Here is a 20,922-nt window from a genome sequence, read left to right as displayed (position 1 = left end):
AATAAGACCCGAACCCAAAACCTTCCATGTGATAGGGAAACCTACCCAAGGTGGGAATCCCACTTGGGGTGGGATTCCCCCTTCCATGTGGGGTGGCCGGCCCCTTTAGGGGAGTCCACTTGGGACTCCTCCCCCTTAGGGTTGGCCGGCCATGGGAGGTGGAGTCCCTCCGGGACTCCGCCTTCCTTAGTGGTTTCTTCCGGACTTTTCTAGAACCTTCTAGAACCTTCCATTGAACCTTCCGGATCATTTTAAATCTTATAAAATGACTTCCTATATATGAATCTTATTCTCCGGACCATTCCGGAACTCCTCGTGATGTCCGGGATCTTATCCGGGACTCCGAACAAATATTCGAACTCCATTCCATATTCAATTTCTACCATTTCAACATCCAACTTTAAGTGTGTCACCCTACGGTTCGTGAACTATGCGGACATGGTTGAGTACTCACTCCGACCAATAACCAATAGCGGGATCTGGAGATCCATAATGGCTCCCACATATTCAACGATGACTTAGTGATCGAATGAACCATTCACATACGATACCAATTCCCTTTGTCACGCGTTATTTTACTTGTCCGAGGTTTGATCATTGGTATCACTCTATACCTTGTTCAACCTCGTCTCCTGACAAGTACTCTTTACTCGTACCGTGGTATGTGGTCTCTTTATGAACTTATTCATATGCTTGCAAGACATTTAGACGACATTCCACCGAGAGGGCCCAGAGTATATCTATCCGTCATCGGGATGGACAAATCCCACTGTTGATCCATATGCCTCAACTCATACTTTCCGGATACTTAATCCCACCTTTATAACTACCCATTTACGCAGTGGCGTTTGATGTAATCAAAGTACCTTTCCGGTATAAGTGATTTACATGATCTCATGGTCATAAGGACTAGGTAACTATGTATCGAAAGCTTATAGCAAATAACTTAATGACGTGATCTTATGCTACGCTTAAATGGGTGTGTCCATTACATCATTCATATAATGACATAACCTTTTTATTAATAACATCCAATGTTCATGATCATGAAACCATGATCATCTATTAATCAACAAGCTAGTTATACAAGAGGCTTACTAGGGACTCCTTGTTGTTCACATAACACATATGTATCAATGTTTCGGTTAATACAATTATAGCATGGTATGTAAACATTATCATAAACACAAAGATGTATTATAATAACCATTTTATTATTGCCTCTTGGGCATATCTCCAACATTCAGGTCCACCGTGGTATTAGTGTAATGAATGGTTCATTGTTTCTCTAGATTAAACTGCGGTGAGGAGTAGCATGACAAGGAATAAGAATATATTAACATTTGCAGTTTTGTACAACTAAGTGTTCGATCCAATATTTATACAGGTTTGTTACTAAAAATCTCTTTCATTCCCGATTAAATTTCCTAGCATGAAATGTTCTTACCTATTACTCACCTTTTTTTAATTCCTTCCAAATTATTTGAGTTTAGTATCATATTGTAAATTACGAAATAATAACTCTACTAAATTACCACTACGGTATGCTTTGAGCGCAGATTAGGATGGTAATCTTTCCCATGTTTATTCACGAGCTGTTCTGGCATACCCTGGTTTTGATCTCATCCATCGGTCGGTACGGTGCTTCGATGTTTTTTATTTCATCAAGTCCTCTCCTAATGGCAGGTGAGACTGAAAGAATTTGCATGTGGCGACTGCCACAAAGGTGTTAACTTGCAGAGGAAGGAGACAAATAGTATACGGATGTTTAGAGGCGCAGGAATTTCACCGATAGTTTTTCAACGAAGGCAGGTACTTTTGATGATTGTGTTTTATCTCTCCTATTTTAAGATCTACTAAGATGTTGAAGATTGGTGATATCAAGCATTCAAGCTACGGTTAATTGGAGTCTTCTGGCCGTTAATTGAGCATTGTCAGCGCTCATTTTTGCCTCACTATGGTGGTTCGACAGCCAGCTGTTGTCACCTATCAATTTGGGATTTACTATTTTGAAGCTCCACTTCAGGTCCACCGTGGTATTAGTGTAATGAATGGTCCATTGTTTCTCTAGATTAAACTGCGATGAGGAGTAGCATGACAAGGAATAAGAATATATTAACATTTGCAGTTTTGTACAACTGAGTTTTCGATCCAATAAAAATCTCTTTCATTCCCGATTAAATTTCCTAGCATGAAATGTTCTTACCTATTACTCACTTTTTTTTTATTCCTTCCAAATTATTTGAGTTTAGTATCATATTGTAAATTACGGAATAATAACTCTACTAAATTACCACTACGGTATGCTTTGAGCACAGATTAGGATGGTAATCTTTCCCATGTTTATTCACGAGCTGTTCTGGCATACCCTGGTTTTGATCTCATCCATCGGTTGGTACGGTGCTTCGATGCTTTTTATTTCATCAAGTCCTCTCCTAATGGCAGGTGAGACTGAAAGAATTTGCATGTGGCGACTGCCACAAAGGTGTTAACTTGCAGAGGAAGGAGACAAATAGTATACGGATGTTTAGAGGCGCATGAATTTCACCGATAGTTTTTCAACGAAGGCAGGTACTTTTGACGATTGTGTTTTATCTCTCCTATTTTAAGATCTACTAAGATGTTGAAGATTGGTGATATCAAGCATTCAAGCTACGGTTAATTGGAGTCTTCTGGCCGTTAATTGAGCATTGTCAGCGCTCATTTTTGCCTCACTATGGTGGTTCGACAGCCAGCTGTTGTCACCTATCAATTTGGGATTTACTATTTTGAAGCTCCACTTCAGGTCCACCGTGGTATTAGTGTAATGAATGGTCCATTGTTTCTCTAGATTAAACTGCGATGAGGAGTAGCATGACAAGGAATTAGAATATATTAAAATTTGCAGTTTTGTACAACTGAGTTTTCGATCCAATATTTTTACAGGTTCGTTACTAAAAATCTCTTTCATTCCCGATTAAATTTCCTACATGAAATGTTCTTACATATTACTCACCTTTTTTTTAATTCCTTCCAAATTATTTGAGTTTAGTATCATATTGTAAATTACGGAATAATAACTCTACTAAATTACCACTACGGTATGCTTTGAGCGCAATGTATATTGTGTTATTGACTGTAATTTGCAAGCACTAATTTCCCCTATTTGAGAACTATTTCTCTATTCAGCTTTACATGATTAGTTTTAATCTCTCCTTGAAGTGTTTTTTTGTGAGAATGGAAGCTGACCCTACTTATGTGCGGCAAAACTTATATTTATTCCGACATTTCAAACGGTTTCCTCCATACCCTGTAAAAAAAGTAGTCTCTATAAGCTCAATGGTTGGTTGGTATACATATGCAATTCCTTTCCGGCACATTCAGTTCTCATTTTGATGTGAACTACTGCGCATGGCATGGTCAAGGCTCATGCAACTTTACGAAATTTACTTACTCGACTAAGTTGCCCATATCAAACAAGTTAGAACTATTCCTATGATTTTTTTGGTGTCTAATGCTCCATGGCTATGGTTTAATAAGCATTTTATCATTCAATTAGTGCAACCTATTGGCAAATACTTTGTTTGCATCATCCACACATATTGACTCATTTCACGCAATTCATATCTGTATTTACTCTATCGAGGATTTTGAACGCCTTCTAACTTTATTGTTCGTAACTTTTCTAAAAATTCCCGCAACATCGTGCGGGGTATCATCTAGTTTATGGAACAACTAAGCTCGGGACAGAGTAAGGATGAAAAAATACAAGCGTACACGGAACAAATATTAAAATTTGGTTAAGTTAAACTGATGATTATCATTTGGTATGCACGGTCCGTGTGTACCACTTACACAATTACACATTTTGACGCAGTGGCATACAAAGGAAAGAATTTGAGGGTAGGGCACACCTCAAAAAATAATTGCGTCTCCCAAATAGTCCAAAATGTTTGCCGAATGAAGTAATGAACAATATATAAGACTAATGGATAGCCAGCATTGAAATTCAATACATATATCAAATATGCGATTGCAATATAAATAGTTCAAAACATGAAAATAGTCTTACATGATAGAACATCTCATAAATAGAAAATTACATCATTTTTTAAATCTATATTATCTACACAATTGAAACATTCAAACATATAAGTGACTTCGTTTCTACTAGTGTCAAACTAGTAATTTTAACATATAAAGAGGGGCAATTTTATGTCCTTAAACACTTGACAGTAAGTCAGTGCATGTTAACAGTACATGGAAATAGAGTGCAGGAACGCCGGCGCGGACCTGCTGCCCTGCTAACTTGCTGCCATGCTAGACTATTGGAGCGCTGTCGGGAATAGCCAGGGAGAGTAGCGGCTGGCGGTAGTAGCTGGTGCGAGCGGCGGCCGGCGGGAAGAGCTGCGGCCGAGCCAGTGAGAGCGACATCAGAGGGATTCTGGGCAGCAAGCGTCGATGGCCCGAGCGAGAGAGCGATGGGAGGCGGCGGTGCCAGGACGGTAGGCGGGCGGGGAATCACACCTGACCTGGTTCGTGACCTGGTTTGAGTGGGTGTGTGCCTGTTGATTGGATCTTCTGTTAGGTTTGGTTGTTGGTGAGTGCGGTGGTTTGTGTTTGGATGGGCCTAGCCTTATTGTTGTATGTTTTCACTCGATTTTTTCCAAACAATTGGACACTTTCTTCTTAATCAAGGATGAGGCAAAGCTTTTGCCTCCGTTTTTTAAAACTCTTGTTAACCCAATGGGCTCCACTGCCTACATGTCTACTTACTTCGGAAACTGTAGTTCCAATAAAATTTGACCCGCAAACTTCCAAATTTATACATTATTTTTTTAGAAGAAACTAGTAAATGAGAAGTTGCTAAGAATAAGAATTGTGATTCAGCTAGCACGGATGTTAATATGAAGTTCGAGACACCTGTAAGGGGGGTTCCGAATTAAGTTAATCCATTATGGAAATAAATACAACAATTCACGACCAAGACATCTGGCTAACTAGAAATTTATGGAACAACTAAGCTTAGGGGTGGATTAAGGATGAAAAATGCAAGTGTACACGGAACAACTATTAAATTTTGGTTAAGTTAAATTGATGATTATCATTTGGTATGCACGGTGCGTGTGTACCACTTACATAGTTACACACTTTGACGCAGTGGCATACGGAGGAAAGAATTTGAGGGTAGGGCACGCCTAAAAAAATTGCGCCTCCCAAATAGTCAAAAACGGTTGCCAAATGAAGTAATGAACAATATATAAGACTAATGAATTGCCAACATTGAAATTCAATACATATACTAAATATGCGATTGCAATATAAATAGTTCAAAACATGAAAAGAGTCTTACATGATAGAACATCTCATAAGTAGAAAATTACTTCATTTTTTAATCTACATTATCTACACAATTGAAACATTCAAACATATAAGTGACTTCGTTTCTACTAGTGTCAAACTAGTAATTTTAACATGTAAAGAGGGGCAATTTTATGTCCTTAAACACTTGACAGTAAGTCAGTGCATATTAACAGTACATGGAAATAGAGTACGGGAACGCCGGAGCGGACCTGCTGCCCTGCTGACTTTCTGCCATGCAAGATTGTTGGAGCGCCGACGGGAATAGTCGGGGAGAGTAGAGGACGACGGTAATAGCTGGTGAGAGCGGCGGCCGGCGGGAAGAGCTGCGGCCGAGCCAGTGAGAGAAGAAGCTGAGGGATTTTGGGCAGCGAGAGAGCGACGGGTGGCGGCGGTGCTGGGACGGCAGACGGGCAGGGAATCACGCCTGACCTAATTCGTGACCATGTTTAGTTTCTGCTTCTCGTTCTAGGTTGGAACTTCAGCTATGATTCTGTACCGAGGTTGGGGAATTTACTTATTTTGGGAATGGCACCCTCTCATGTTTCTTTTAGATCAAACATTTGTACCCCAATGTGCACACATGGGTAAGGGTCTGGAAATCTTGTGTTAGCAATCTTGTCAACAATTCCATGATATCTTCAAGTAGGAAAGGGTTTTGATACTATGTGAGGATCAGTTCAGAATGCTGCTTCCGTTGCTAATTTTTGCGAAATCACAAAATCCTTGCGTGTCGATGTACAAAACGATTCCCTTGTTCATGTCTATTTTTATTTATTTTAGATATAAGCTTATAGTTGCATCTATGTTACATGTGCAAGTAGGAGGGTGGACTGTATAAGAAAGATGTGTTCTCTTCATGATCTCCCCTTCTGTTATGAAATCAAAGCTTGAGTTTATCCTCTGAACCATGAAGGCGCTCTTATAGTGGTGTGCTTGTGAGTTGGAAACAAGTCAGTTCATTTAAGCCTATTTTTCTAATTATGGTCTTAGATGAGATGTTATGGTACTTTGCATTTCTACCGTTGGCATATATATGCGCTTCTTCTGGATGCATGGATCTAATAAAAATAGTTATGTGTTTTATGTTACATTGTTCCATCGATGAGACAAGAAAAATTTTGAAATATTTTTATATGCGGGTCACTGCCATTTATCAATTGATGAAGAATATTTGGTGGCACTCAAATACATTCGTACAATACGATGGAAATAAGCATAAAACTGTATAATTTGAACGTGCATTGCACGTGCCTAATTACTAGTAGTATATAATGCTTGTTGTCGTCGCACCACTAAACTAGAGATCGTGAACTGCAAGATCGAAATTGGGGTTCCGTATGGGCATACATATGTCCAACTAGATTTGAACCCTCCGCAGGTTAAACTAAATACACTTACACTAAAATTTTATACTTATCTATATTTTGTCATATTAAGATTTTAAAAATAAAATTTTATATTATGGAGTTAGCATTGTTAACATATCCAATACACAACAAAGTTTTACTTTTTTGTGATATTGACCTTAACAAGATCTTAACCATCTTAAATGTGAAAACAAAAATTGGGAAACACATGCCTCCTTGATTCTTATTTGTAAAAATGAATTATATAGTGCATATGTGATATGTCTATTGTTATGTAAATGTTCTTACAAAAAATATTATTAGAAATTCCAAATCATACGGCCTAAAATATCTCTTAATAGAGGTGTGTAGTGTATGGTAAGGTAAGCAAATACACTAGAACTTGTAGAGTATAATTTTAACAATTGGCAATTTGGCCGGATCATTTTAAAATGTGTCTTACAAGTTACACTATGTTCAGTAGTAACTTGACAATATGTTAAGAATTGTACTTGTTGTTGAAATATTATCATGTTCTAGTAATCATTGATTATTTTATGGGTTCTACTACTTTTGCACACCAAAAATCAATTATTTTATATGCTTTCCCCAATGCGCCTCTGTATCATGCGGTGTATACATGGACATTTGTCTTGCGAAATATTCAATAGAACGTTTGTAAGGCATACATCAGGGATACTAGCAGCCATACTAAATCATCCACCACCGATCTAATTGGTTTGTTCTTATGTGGTACATTTGTACTGATCTGTCATGTGCAATTGTTCAGTAAACTTTATGGTGTTTGATAAATAGTCTATAGCCTCTCCTCCATGAGAGACAATATTATAAGAGTTACACATATAGTATGACCCTCCTCGTATTGGGGCCAAGGAAATCGCCTTGTTTGCCTGCTCACATATGACTACATCCCACTCTTGCGAATTATGACACAAGGTACGAAGATCATCACACAAATAACAATGAAATTGTCAAAACTAAAGGAGCATATCAAAAGCAAGAAATCTTTGCCAAATTTACGTGCAAACGAACTCTGACAGGCATCAACATATGATTAAAAATACACCTAGTAATGACATGTAAAACAACTTGAAAAATAACACACAGGTGAACATTACTGGGGGAGACACACACACCAAATCACCCCAATACATTATTTTAGAGACCCTTTCCATCCTCCAGTACTTCCAGGTAACCCTTCCGTCGACAATGATGAATTAGAGTAGGTGCCACCATCACAAAGAATTAAAACTTGAGGCAAGAACACCATCTAAGCTTTGTGGTATATGGACTACAAGAGTGGATTTTGTACACCCACGCATGGGTGTGGGTGTTTTCGTCACCGTTCATTGTGCTTTAAGATTCGGATAAAAAGAGGAGAGAGAAAGGAATCTTTCTATCTACCATGGTGGGCACGAATCTCGAGGAATAAATGAACGGTGATAGAAACACCCACACCCATGCGTGGGTGTACACAAGTATAGAGTTGAGATTGAGACCATCCTATCCCCCATCGAACATGTGAGCTATCACATAATAGGAAAAAAGGAAGATGTTGGGGAATCATAAAAGACGAATGAGAGGTAGAAAGAAATGGGCGGAGAAGGATATACATGAAGGTTAAACAAAAGACTCGGTGTCTCGAATACACATTTGAAAAACACACGAATAATAAGGAAAAAAAGAATGCTGTGTCATGTTTTTTGTAATGTGACGTAACTTAAAAATTGGAAAAATATATGTAGCGCCGGAATCTTGTCCCACGGAGCAAACGCATCCGTTGGACTTCTCCGTCTCACGAAATTTATCTGAGATTTGACAAAATGGGGAGTATATTGGATTAAACGGTGGATGCCAAGTTGGACTCGAAGCATAGCTTACTAGCTCAGGTTCTAGAATGATTGTTAGTGAATTTTCTCTCCTGGCTCCTTCGTGCTACAGAAGCTTATTGACACGAATAAATAAATAATATAATACGGAGTGGTAATTAAAACAAATTAAACGGTTTCAAAACGAGTCCACTATGCAAGAAACAAACTAATTTGGCAAGCAATCTCTGTGGTTATGACGCGCAACCATGCAGCCATATGCGGCCGTCTGATCCGGCCCGATTGATCACGAGTTACCTTTCCCACTCCGCGCCGCCGAAGCATGAGGTCCGGCGCCGCCACCTCCGCTTCACTCCGTTGCCGTCCTTGTCCACACGGTCCGGCGACAGGTCCGCCCTCCACTTCTCGAGCTTCATGGCCAGCTTGCTCTGCTCCACGGCTGCGCGCCTCGGGTCCAGCGGTCCGGAGTACTCCACCACGGGCTTCAGCCGGCGGCGCCCGTAGTCCAGATCCTCCGCGTCCTCCGTGATCGCGCAGAGCGCTGGCGCCGGCCTCATCGCCACGAGGTCCTTCACGGCGAACGCGTCCGTAGAGCCCAGCGCGCAGTAGGTGGGCGCCACGGCGCGCGCCTGGGCGGCGCCCAGCAGCGCCACCGCCACGTTCACCATGCCCTGGGGCCGCAGCGACCGCGGGCGCCGCAGCTGCAGCGCCGCCACCTGCCTGCCCGAGGGGGCCACGGCGGACCGGGACGGGCGCACGAAGGTGCTCACGACGATGCGCGTGCGGCCGAGGACGGCGTCGCGGCCGAGCACGCCGCCGGCCGCGCGCACCTCCACGGCGACGGCGGCCGTCTCGGAGCGCAGGAACTCGGCGTCGACGCGGAAGAGGAACCGGTCGTTCCACGTCGGGTCGGCGCCGCCGGCGAGGTCCACGTCCGTGCGCAGCTTGCGCGCCGTGCCGTCGGTCCACGCCACGGCGTACGCGCGCACGCGGCGGCCGAGCTTCTTGCGGTGCAGGTCCTGCGCGGAGATGACGGTGACCTCCAGCAGGTGGAGCGGGGCCGGCGGCGGAGGCGCCGGCCAGTCGTCCTCGTCGTCGTCGTGCGCGACGATCGCCGACATCTCGACGCCGAAGGCGAGTCGGTGAGACGGATTAAGGAGGAATGAAGCAACGAGAAGGTAGCTGGGGTTGAGTACGTTGAGCGAGGTCGGTCGGAGTCGATCGGAGAGGAGGCTAAATTTAAGGGAGAGGTGGAGAAGACGCGTCCAAGTTTAGGATGCCTCGCAGGCTACAGCGCTGCCGCGTTTTAATTTCGCGCGTTTTCCGCTATGATTCAATTTGGAAGGTGTGCTGGAAGAACGACGGCGATAATATTTTCCAATCTTTTTGGTGTATCTTCCTATTGGGTAATTTCTATTTTTGATCTTCCGGCTTAGATCTGGCTTAACTACGTTAAGGGGAGCATGGTAAGACTCGTCAAACTCTTTCACCCCGTGCAAGAGATTAGAGATTAGAGTTACAAAGCCACCAAGGAATAGAGAAACCTCACCCCCGGAAGAGATCTGGAGTGAAAACTCGCGGAGGGAATCATCATCATCATCATCATCATCATCACTACTCGCTTTCATCTCATTGTAATCGCAAACCTTAGTGTGACTTTACACATGTACTTGTTTGATCCCTTGTACTCTATTCATATATAATCATGATGATGATGTTTAACTCCATGTGTGAATAGTTCTATTTATTATTGGGGAGATGGAGGAACCCTACCTATATATCATGAACTGAAATATAGATTGTGATTTATTCATTTGTAACATGTATGTAGTTGTTTTCTTCAACGATATTGTGTGCACTCAACCACACAATAGTTTGCCCCTTGCGGGCGTTGAATGAAATCATTAGTGTAGGTAGTTTGTGGTTTGGGGTGAAAGTGAGAGAAATCCATCATGTCCCATCGACTACTGTCAATGAAGGAATAACGAAGATCCTAGAGCTAAAACCGTAACCATGGGGTGACCTATAATCAGCGGTGAACTACGCGCGACATCCTAATATAGGAGGACCGGTGGTATTTGCGTGGGGTGCATAATGCAGTGCACATGTGGTGCACCTTTATTTGACTATGTACGTGTATACATAATACAAGAACATTGTAAATCCTAATCATGTTTTACAACTATGCTAGTGGTGAATACACAACTCCATGATAAGTCTTTACCCTTAGCGTAGTTTCAAATACTTAATCATAGCCCGCTTAGCTCGCTTTCGCTTTCTTTTAATTATTATTATTTTGTCGACACATACAACCAATCACTCTACGCACTCTTCCTTTGGACCAAACATAATTTGAGGGTACAAAACAAACAAAGGTAGCAAAATACATTAAAACCATAGCAATTCTGCTCTCCATGAATTTGATACTCTTCTATTCAAAACTAACTATTTTCACATGTACCCATGCAGACATCCGTAACTCCGTGTCCACTAGGGGATACACATGCGGCGGTACGAGGTAAGACCCAATACTCCGATCCTAAAAGGGTGTTGTAGGGATCAGAAAACAGATGACCACCACCGACCACCAAGAGGGTAGTGCTGACGACGTCCCTAAACACTTTCATCAACATGGGCTACACCATGCCTGCATCGAGTAGGAACGGGGATCCTCCAAGTACTAAGTTCTTTCCCTAATCCCTCTGTTAGGTGCCCTAATGGTGCAACTAATCCTAATAACAGCAAGTCAACAACAACCGAAGGTCAGCCAGCAACTTCATCTTCATGGAATAGATCGATGGGGGTGGAGGTACGTGATAATAGGCGCCTCTGTTCATCCAACGGAGTCACCAGTGTCAGCGTCAGTTTCCGCCCCTGTCGTGGTCGTGGATGCGCCAAAGGCTCCTAAGAAGGGCACCACTGGCTTGAAGCGGATGTGTCGCTGACGCGATTGCCTGCCAACCAAAGGATGAACTCCAAAAAAGCGTGGAGCAAAACCGCCGCCGCCGAGGAGAAGTGTTTCTCTAACGTGGGGCAGAGAATCTCTTTAATCTTCTCTAGTCCAACGTGGCTATTGACATATCTTTTTCTTTATCATATACCGATACCACATACACGAAATCACATGAACAAACCTAAGAAAACTTGCTTATTCTTTATCGTATCCCATAAAAATTTAGATAAATCTAACATAACTTCGTGAAATCTATTTTTCCAAGACTTTTGCGGGGTATATAGGGGACGGGAAGGATGTGCACCGGGGTGCATGTGCACCCGGTTTTCTTAAAGCCGGAAAAACCTACTTAAAAGTTCTTAAAAAATTGAATAAAATTTTTCATGTACATATTATGTTGATACTTATTGTGTAAGTCTGCGAAAAAAACGATTATATCTGGCCTACACGAAAATGTCAAAATATTGATATAATAGTTGGTGAGGTACAATTCACAGAAATAGGGATTTGCAGTTTCGCATTTTTGTATAGATCACATGTGGTCGTCTTATTGTCCCAAAATCTGCACAAATAAAACGTGCACTTTTCAAAAAAAAAATCAAAACTTTAAAATACTCCCTCCGATCCAATTAATTGACTTCAATATGGATGTATCTAAACTAAAATGTGTCTAGATACATCCATATAGAGTCAATTAATATAAACCAGAGGGAGTAGCATTTATTGGATCTTTCAATATAGGGTACATGTACACCAGGGTGTAACCAGGTATTTCCCAGTACATGGACGGGCACCGGGTGTGCACCCGGTTTTTAAAAAACTAGAAAAAATCTACTTATTAGTTTTTAAAAAAATGATATAAATTTTTTCATGTACATATTATATTGATACTTACTTGTGCAAGTCTGACGAAAAAACGATCTACATGAAAATGACAAAATATTTAATTTAAATGACTAATGGTTGGCGAGGTACTATTCACAGAAATAGGGAATTGCAATTTCACATTTTTGTTTAGGTCACACGACTCACACATGGTCTTTTTGTCCCAAAATCTGCACAAACAAGTTTTTCAAAAATATTCAAAAGAGCTTCTTTCATTCCAATGTAGCCAAATAATTTTTCCATTTCAAAGAGCTTCACATAAGGTAACAAGCCAATCAACAAAACATCCGTTCAACGCCATTTCTAATTTTGACAAAAAAATAAGAAAATTATTTCATCTCAATTTTAACTATCCTAAGCTCTCATAAAATTAACTTCCCATTGAATCGAATAGCTTCTGCTCGAAATATTCTAGATGGTCTTAACTTTGCAAACGTAAAAAAAATTCCATGAACCAAGAAAGCTCTAATTTCAATAAGTTCCATATACGTTCCGGGATTCAAAAGCCTAGACAAGAAACATAATAGTTCTGTTCAGACATGACAGATGTTTCGCCCTTTACAATGGTTCTTAAACCTCTTTGAATTTTCAAGATATCAGACAGCAATATCACTGGGTATTTCCATATTATCAGATATTGATGGAACACTCAATACTGCATATCCTGTTCAAAAAAAAAATACTGCAAATCCTAAAGCACAAGGAATGAATCAATACAGACCTGCAATCAAACAACATGCAACGCCTCTAAGAACAAAGTTCCGCATATTCAAACAACATAACAAGGTATTCGCTAATAGCATGCTGATCAACAGATTCAACACAGAAGACCGAGAAATTCAACATCCAAAACTGAAGGATTAACGTCCACGAGAATAGTGCAAATAACATGAAACCAGGTGACATCGTCTGCCTCTGGACACATAACCATAGAATTCTCCAGTACAAAAGAAAAGCAGCAAAACAGCTAACTTTGATTATCAGGACCACGATTCGCCTAACAAGTGGACACTGCGCTCCTAGTTGCCGCTGGACGAAGCTCCCTTGCTCCTTGGTGCGGCCTCAGTTCCTGTAGATCACATTCACATGGTTGCAGATTAGCAAAACATAGCACATAATTTTATTTTTTTGAACAGGACATAGCACATAATGGGTGAATTGAACTGCATACTAACAAGACAGAATACGAAGGGGAAAAGTAGCATACCCTCTCTGAAGTTGCTCTTGAACCTCCTGGGCACATGGCGCATGTACCTCATCCTCCCGGTGCCGGTGGTCTTCCTCCTGATGGCCTTCACACTCCAGTTGTCTGTTATTCAGCAACAAATAGAGGTTGTGAGAATTTGCTACCAGGTTAAGTATGACTTGAACACTTAAAAACAAACTATGGCTGTGAGAACTGTTACCAGATGAAACAGAACCTAAACACTAAATCTTGTAAATAGCAAAATGTGAGCTGGGTTTGAAACATACAAAAGTATGCCAGAAGCAACTATGACAATCACCCAAGTACCAAGTACTGAATCAAACTTAGGCAGGTAAAGCTGGCTACAAATGTGTGCAATCCCAGAACAGGATCAACATACAACACAATTAATGAACAATAAAGGGGCTGGTGCCACAGCACAACTAATTAACCAACCATATTGTAACTTCAGGAAAGTATGGAAAAATACAGTTACATATTATAGCTGGTCCAGTGACGTTCTTTAACTAATTCTGAATAATACTGACTATCTAAACGTAATTCACCAATGACACAAAACAGGAGCTAATCGCAAAAGGTCCAGTTAGTGATCGTAGCACGCCGTGCCACGGCTTTCTTGCATGAGCTAGAGACCTAGCATAAGATTCAAGATAACAGCTATGGGACCCAACAGGATAAGCGCGCATGTTGAATCACAGCAACTTCTAAAGCTAAGCAAACACGGTCTCGCACAGCCAGTGTCGACACAAGAATCAAACATCAGAGCTAGTTCTATCTAAAGCAACTAGGGTGGACGAGCATACGAAGCAACGAAAGAGGATCTGGCGAACTTACACTTGCGGATGCGGGCCGCGGGGTAGCCGCACGAGGAGCAGGTGCTCTTCTGCAGGTGGAAGCTGCGGCGGCCGCACCGGATGCACAGCGTGTGGGTCTTGTTCCGGCGCTTACCGAAGCTGCCCGTACCCTTCGTCTGCGAGCCAGCAACACAAGAAAACAACAGGAGTCAGGATCACCGATATCGGCAAGGAGGAGAGCGAGGAAGATTCCGACGTGAGCTGCCGCGATTCGCTCACCATTTCGCCTTGGTCTTGTCGCCGCTGCGCCTGCGCCGCCGCCGCCGAGGAAGTGGAGAAGAAGAACGCACCGAACCCTAGCGGCGCGCTGAGGAGTCTTTATAGGGCGGAGAGCGGGCCTACCAAGGTTAGTAGACCCGGCCCGCTAGATAGATGGTGCCCGTGGGCCTTTCGCTTATTTTAATGGGCCTTAGCACTTTCACGGCCCATTTGCACAATTCTTGAAGCTCAAAACCAGAATCTGCAGCCATCGAGAAAAAAAAACATTCGAGCAGAATCTGCAGTTGCTGCCTTGCGCCGTACCGCACGCCGGATCGCCTCGCCGCCGTCTCGCCGGCGGCGGGACCTGAGACGGGCGGCGGGCCGACCCCCATAGAAGGAACTGGATCGGGGAGGTCAGGATTTCGTGCCAGGTGCTTGCTCAGCTGAGGATTCGAGGTGGATGGCCATGGAGGTGGTGGAAGTGGCTCTCCCCACGGAGAAGCTCTCCGTGGATCCAAATCGGTACCAATAGAAACAATCCGATCTTAGATTGCTCCCATTTCTCGATTCGTAGCCACCCTAATCTACAATTTGTTCCTCGACGATGGATGGCAGGGGTGGGGCAAGCCGAGGTGGAGTTGTGCTGGTGGCCACCGGGAGCTTCAACCCTCCCACCTACATGCACCTAAGAATGTTTGGTAAGGCCTCAACATTTGTTAGCTAATCTGTTTAACACCTATCAAACAAAAATTACACTTAACACCTGTGTGATAGTACATAAGAACAGCCTGAGTGAGAATGGGAGCATAATTCTTGATCGTCTCTTCCTCATTTTTTTCGATGTTTGTTCATTTAGAGCTGGCAAAGGATGAGTTGCAGCAGCGGGGGTACTCCGTGCTGGGTGGGTACATGTCCCCGGTGAATGATGCGTATAAGAAGAAGGTACCATGTGGAATCGGATAAGTACATACGCGGATTTATACTGCCGCGCGCTGTTTTCCTGACTGAATTCGCAATTTGGGGCTTGGTTAGGACCTCTTACCGGCTGTTCACCGGATCCGCCTTTGCGAACTGGCGTGCGGGAGCTCATCTTTCGTGATGGTTGATCCATGGGAGGTAACTAGATTTTTTTCATATGTGTGCCGTTGGGTTTTGCATTGTAACATCAGATATTTGAAATTTGGATAGTGCGGTGTTTGATGGACACGTTGGTGTGTTCTTGATGTAGGCAATGCAGAAAGGTTATCAGCGCACCTTGACTGTTCTCTCCAGGGTTAAGAACTCTCTTTGCAAGGATGGCTTAGCTGATCAAGGTATATATGGCGAGAGATGTGCCTGTTGCAGCACAGTAATGCCCTCTCTCACACTGTTGGACAATTTCAAATGCAGTCCATCGGTGCATTTACCCTGTATTTGTATCAGTTGTCTACGACATATATTTTGTTGCAGGTAGTCTCAAGGTAATGCTCTTATGTGGTTCTGACCTGCTTGAGTCTTTCAGCACCCCAGGAGTTTGGATTCCAGATCAGGTATGAAATACAACATTGTTTGGCATCAACAATTCGAGAAGAGAACATATGCGCCCCTTATTTGAAATCATGGTGCCCTATATAGTTTTTGTTTGATTTTATATTATCAGAAAATTAATTTTGACACTCGTCCTTGTGTCTCCAGGTCAGGGCCATATGCAAAGACTTTGGTGTCGTTTGTATACGCAGAGAAGGAAACGATGTTCAAGGGCTAATATCCAAAAGCGAGACACTGGAAGAATGCAGAGTGAAACTTCTAGCCTGAGGATCTTAATATTCTGACTACGTATGACAATTTACTTATGCATAATGTGTGCCTATGTATATGTTTATAGGATAACATCATTTCGGTTGATGAGATTGTGCCAAATCAGATCAGTTCATCCAGAGTAAGGTATCATTTTACCTACTTTGGTTTCTGTGTAGTAAGATGCTATTACCACCTTCAGATTTCCCTTTATTTGATGCCATGATGTTGATTCCTTTTATTTTATCAAATTGCAGAGAATGTATAAGAAGATGTCTCTCGATAAAGTACCTCACTTGTGACGAAGTAATCGAGTACATTAGGGAGCACAAACTGTACATGGAAATTGAAGAGACTGATACCAGATCATGACAATGGTGATATTTGCCTCTACCCAGCCGTCTTTCAGTATTTTTTCATATCCACGCTATTATCTGTGAACTCTTATTGCATACACTGTCCCCACAATCCAAATCCTTGGTTCTAAAACTCCTTTTTACAACTATGCAGTTGGAAGCCTTTTCAAACGATTAGCGGTCATGGTGCCGCGCCGCTGTGAGTATCAATATTTTGATATAATCGGAGTACCGAAGACGATGAGATACCACCCTTATAAGAAATAAAGGGGTCTGGCTGCTCGGTAGCATCATGAATGGATGCGATGTAAAAGGTTCTCAAATCTTCCTTATGTTGTCAATGTGTCGAGTAACGCTAACAGAAGATATTGCTAAATCATTTATATGACATGAAAATATCAGTTTCATCCTCTATACACGCAGTCATCATTCAGTAATTAAGTATTTTGATGTGCTGCAGAATTCAGCTACCCTAGGAAGCTCTGTAAACTGGGGATAATCCTAGCCAACACTAGCGGTTGCTCCTTGCTGCTGCCTACCAGGAGGAGCAGGAGAAAGCAATGCCTCCCTGCCATGAGGTTTCATGAGCGCCTCCCGGTCGCAGCTCGCCGGCACGATAGGCTGGATCCCGCCAGGGTTGAGTGGGAAGAGCGTCCCGAAGTAGCCGTCAGCAATGGCGGCCATGTCGCAGGTCTCGGCGACGCCGGGCATCTGGTAGATGTCCCGGGTGTAGGCGTGCAGGCTGGGGTACTCCACCAGCTTCCTCCTGCTGCACCGGAACAGCGGGTTGTACACCAGGTCGAACCGGATCAGCGTCGTGAAGAGGCACACGTCGGCCAGCGTGATGCCGCTGCCGGCGGCGCAGAGGTACCGGGACTTGGACAGGTGGTCCTCGAGCATGTCCAGCGCGGCGAAGAGCTCGCTGGCGGCGGCGTCGTAGGCCGCCTGGCTCTGCGCGAACCCGCAGCGGTAGACGCCGTTGTTGACGCTCGGGTAGATGACGCCGTACCAGCGGTCGATCTCCTGCCGGAGCTCCGGCGGCCAGAGGTCGGGGGCGTCGGCGTCGGCGAGGGTGCAGAGGAACTTGGCGATCTCGATGCTCTCGTTGCAGACGACGTCGCGGCGGTCGGCGTCCCAGAGCATGGGCACGGACGCCCGGCCCTCGAACCCGCCGCGCCGGGCGGCGTACACGTCCCGGAGCCTGCGCTTGCCGTAGAGCGCGTCGGGGCTGGCGCGGGTGAAGGACCACGCGCCGTCGTCGCCCGGGACGGCGACGGAGAGCGGGAGGCGCGGCGCGAGGCCGAGGAGCGCGCGGACGAGGAGCGCGCGGTGGGCCCAGGGGCAGGGCAGGCCGACGTAGAGGTGGAGGCGCGCGCCGGGGGCCGGGGCGGCCGCGACGGCGGGGAAGCGGGACGGGGTGCGGGTGAAGGCGCCCGTGGCCGGGTCGGAGGGCGCGAGCTGGCGCATGAGGAGGCGCCACGCGGCGGTCCAGCCGTGCCGGACGGCGAGGACGAGCTGCGACGGCGGCAGCGCGCGGCCCCACAGGACGCGGGACAGGGCGGTCAGCGGGTCCTCCTGCGAGGCCGCGATGCGGTTGAGGCGACGGCGGCCTTGGGGCAAGAGAGGTAGCGTCGGTCGCCGGAGCTGGAGGGGGAGCGGCGGAGGCGGCGGGGACCACATGGTCTGGCCGGAGACGGCGAGCTCTGGCAGAGGAGTGGAGGAGGACTCCCCAAGTCCGAGTTGGCATGATGGTCATGGATAAGAAAAGTCCAACTGATATCAGCTCAGGCCCAGTACGCTGGATTTTACCCAGCAAGAAGCCCAAGAATCAGCATTTTTTCTTTTTTTTCTTTTGCTCTTGGGTTTTACTCGTTTTTATGTTCAGCTGTGTTTCAAACTTGATGCTAAAAAAGAACTGTGTTTCAAACTCGAGATTATTTGCTCCCGCAAAAAAAACTTGAGATTATTTGAACATTACATTTTAAACTGTTTAGCAGCGTTTTAAACCGAGTCAAGCGAGAGAGAGTTCCAGATTCCGAGCCCTTTGTTTTACAAGTTTTCATAGCGATGCCACTGTGCTTTCTTGTTGGTGATTGGCGCGATCAGAAGAGTCCGTGCAATTGCTGGTCACATTGAAACGGCAGAACTCATGCATGGACCGAGTCACTATGGTTTACATAGTACTATGGTTTACATACTTTTTACACAGTCATAGACAACTAGAACAACTAGAACACTAGGAGTGTACCCGCCTCAAGCTCGAAGTACGAAGAGGTGAGATTATTTAGTAAGGATTCTGGATACCAAAAATTGCCAGCTTTAGTGATCTCTACCGTTGTAAGCTCTTTTCACTGACTTTATTAGACTAGCTCACTTCTCCAATGTTTCTGTGTTCGCACCTTCTATTAGAGTAGCTCACTCCTCCATTATTTTGTTTTCTCCAAACCGAAATGACAACATGAGAAGATTCATCATTTGAAGAACTTATAAAGCTCGTGTAGCCGTTTACCTACCCAAAGGACCAAGGCCATAACCAAATGATTCTTATCTATTGAGCTATAAAAGGACCAGTGACTTCATGTCACTGTCTACCACCCAAGTAACTATAAGGAGCAAGGCTTTCCTGAATTTCACATCTTACTTGTCTACGTTGGAATTATGCACTCTAAGTTCATGGATTATTTTGTGTGTCTTTGCACAGTAGGGATTTGAGTTTGATAGGTAGGGCATAGAATGCACCAGGAACTACCGATGGATCACCGAAATCACAATGTGCACTTTTTTCCTTCCTGAACCATCAGCGAAGCCCTGACTCCTTGATGGCCTGCATGCTAGTTACGCTCTTGTGCCATTATCAGGATGCAAAGAGAGATAGTTGCTGACTTGGCTGGAATAGAATAGGGACTGGAGGCTCGGACCAAACATGGATTGGAGCTCGCAGTGATGATCGATAAAAGAGAGTGGTACAGTTGGAGCAGGAAATGAATTCACTCAGTGGCGTCGGTGGGATAACATCCTATGGTTCTCATCCTCAACCTGAAATCGCACGTTTCAAAAGGAAGTGTGTTACACTAGTAACTTGTAAGATGCATAAATTTAGGGTCGTGACTAAGTTTCATGAAGAAGTTGATATGCATGTAAATAAATCGAAGGAAGGACCCCCGTACCCCGGTGTGTCGCACCCTAGGGCGACACTGGGGGCGTCCCCATCGCGCCGCCGCTAGAGCCCTCGCCGCTCCTGCTCCTCTCGCCGCCGTTGCCGCCGCCGCGGCGGTGGGCCCAGGGGCCAAAGGTGGTTTGGGGGTGGCGGTCGCCGGGGATGGCCGCTGGGGCGGTTTTGGCCAGCTCGTCGTCTAGCAGCGCCCAAGGCGGCGCCCCTGGTCGGGGTGGTGGCGCAGATCCTCTCCCGGCGGTGCCATGACTGGAGGTGAAGGTGCAGGGCTGGCGGATGGTGGTGGTGGATTCCCTAGATCTCGATCTGGGTGTCCCCCATGCTGCCTCTCCGATCCTCTTCGCTGCGCGGTTGGGCCGGTTCCGGTGGGGGATCGAGCCTTCTCTGACGTCTCCTTTCCCGTTGTGTGGCCTCGCCGCTAGTAGGGTTTGGTGCGGAGTGTTGTATTGTGATCCAAATTCATATACTAAAGGGAGGCTAACTTCTGACGAGCGGAGCGAGGCCCGTCGCCGGAGGCTTGGGCCGAAGCGTTGTCGATCGTGTGCCCTCTAGATTGCACTACAGCCTCTCTGTTGGCCATGAAGGCCCTCCTGCTACTGGTGAGTTGATACTACTCCTCTTAGGTGGCTCATCGTTGTCGATCGTGTGCCCTCTAGATTGCACTACAGCCTCTCTGTTGCATTGTGATCCAAATTCATATACTAAAGGGAGGCTAACTTCTGACAGGCGGAGCGAGGCCCGGTACGGATCGTTGGCACCGCCTATATATACATCTTGTAAGCCGCCGGCTAGGGATCATCAGATTATAAGATAACCCACGGCGTTTGTAAACACCTCCCGATATAGTGAAGTTTTGCTGGCTGGCGCCCGTGGTTTTTTCCCCTTCTTTGTTGGAAGGGGTTTTCCACGTTAAATCTTGTGTCCCCTGCGTGTGTTCTTGTTTCGTTCTTCGTTATTTGCTTGCCGCTTTTATAACACG

General features: G+C 44.7%; 4 protein-coding genes across 4 annotated transcripts; 1 reads left to right on the top strand and 3 right to left on the bottom strand.

The window, feature by feature from the left end:
- Positions 1-8,832: 8,832 nt before the first annotated feature.
- LOC124689105 lies at positions 8,833-9,660 on the bottom strand. The gene has a single exon (XM_047222699.1). The coding sequence runs from the start codon at positions 9,658-9,660 to the stop codon at positions 8,833-8,835; it is 828 nt and encodes a 275-aa protein (XP_047078655.1).
- A 3,536-nt stretch (positions 9,661-13,196) lies between these two features.
- On the bottom strand, positions 13,197-14,710 carry LOC124688957 (60S ribosomal protein L37-2-like). Its single transcript, XM_047222574.1, has 4 exons — positions 14,658-14,710; positions 14,419-14,554; positions 13,585-13,686; positions 13,197-13,446 (listed from the first exon to the last, which is right to left on the bottom strand). Exons 1-4 carry the CDS (start codon positions 14,658-14,660, stop codon positions 13,397-13,399), a joined length of 291 nt encoding a protein of 96 aa, XP_047078530.1. The 5' UTR covers positions 14,661-14,710; the 3' UTR covers positions 13,197-13,396.
- Positions 14,711-14,936: 226 nt separating this feature from the next.
- On the top strand, positions 14,937-17,183 carry LOC124688956 (nicotinamide/nicotinic acid mononucleotide adenylyltransferase-like). The gene is made up of 10 exons (XM_047222573.1): positions 14,937-15,161; positions 15,255-15,337; positions 15,496-15,581; positions 15,672-15,755; positions 15,868-15,952; positions 16,089-16,168; positions 16,314-16,415; positions 16,504-16,562; positions 16,673-16,792; positions 16,926-17,183. The coding sequence occupies exons 1-9, from the start codon at positions 15,100-15,102 to the stop codon at positions 16,785-16,787; spliced, it is 756 nt and encodes a 251-aa protein (XP_047078529.1). The 5' UTR covers positions 14,937-15,099; the 3' UTR covers positions 16,788-16,792; positions 16,926-17,183.
- On the bottom strand, positions 17,080-18,487 carry LOC124688955 (glutathionyl-hydroquinone reductase YqjG-like). The gene has a single exon (XM_047222572.1). It carries the CDS (start codon positions 18,449-18,451, stop codon positions 17,273-17,275), a length of 1,179 nt encoding a protein of 392 aa, XP_047078528.1. The 5' UTR covers positions 18,452-18,487; the 3' UTR covers positions 17,080-17,272.
- Between the last annotated feature and the right edge of the window lie 2,435 nt (positions 18,488-20,922).

The sequence above is a fragment of the Lolium rigidum genome, chromosome 2 (genome assembly GCF_022539505.1).
Source record: "Lolium rigidum isolate FL_2022 chromosome 2, APGP_CSIRO_Lrig_0.1, whole genome shotgun sequence".
In the NCBI taxonomy this organism is placed as follows: Eukaryota; Viridiplantae; Streptophyta; class Magnoliopsida; order Poales; family Poaceae; genus Lolium; species Lolium rigidum.
The sequence above is the reverse complement of the archived record's forward strand: the minus strand, read 5'-3'. Positions and strand labels throughout refer to the sequence as shown.

Bases quoted from the DNA above. Each gene is read 5' to 3' on its own strand.
- LOC124689105 (XM_047222699.1), bottom strand. From the start codon at position 9,660: ATGTCGGCGATCGTCGCGCACGACGACGACGAGGACGACTGGCCGGCG.
- LOC124688957 (XM_047222574.1), bottom strand. The intron at 13,687-14,418 runs GTAAGTTCGCCA...GCTGAATAACAG, and splicing joins CGCGGCCCGCATCCGCAAGT to ACAACTGGAGTGTGAAGGCC. The intron at 13,447-13,584 runs GTATGCTACTTT...TGTGATCTACAG, and splicing joins CAAGAGCAACTTCAGAGAGG to GAACTGAGGCCGCACCAAGG.
- LOC124688956 (XM_047222573.1), top strand. From the start codon at position 15,100: ATGGCCATGGAGGTGGTGGAAGTGGCTCTCCCCACGGAGAAGCTCTCC. The intron at 15,582-15,671 runs GTACCATGTGGA...GGGCTTGGTTAG, and splicing joins ATGATGCGTATAAGAAGAAG to GACCTCTTACCGGCTGTTCA. The intron at 15,953-16,088 runs GTATATATGGCG...ATTTTGTTGCAG, and splicing joins GGATGGCTTAGCTGATCAAG to GTAGTCTCAAGGTAATGCTC.
- LOC124688955 (XM_047222572.1), bottom strand. From the start codon at position 18,451: ATGTGGTCCCCGCCGCCTCCGCCGCTCCCCCTCCAGCTCCGGCGACCG.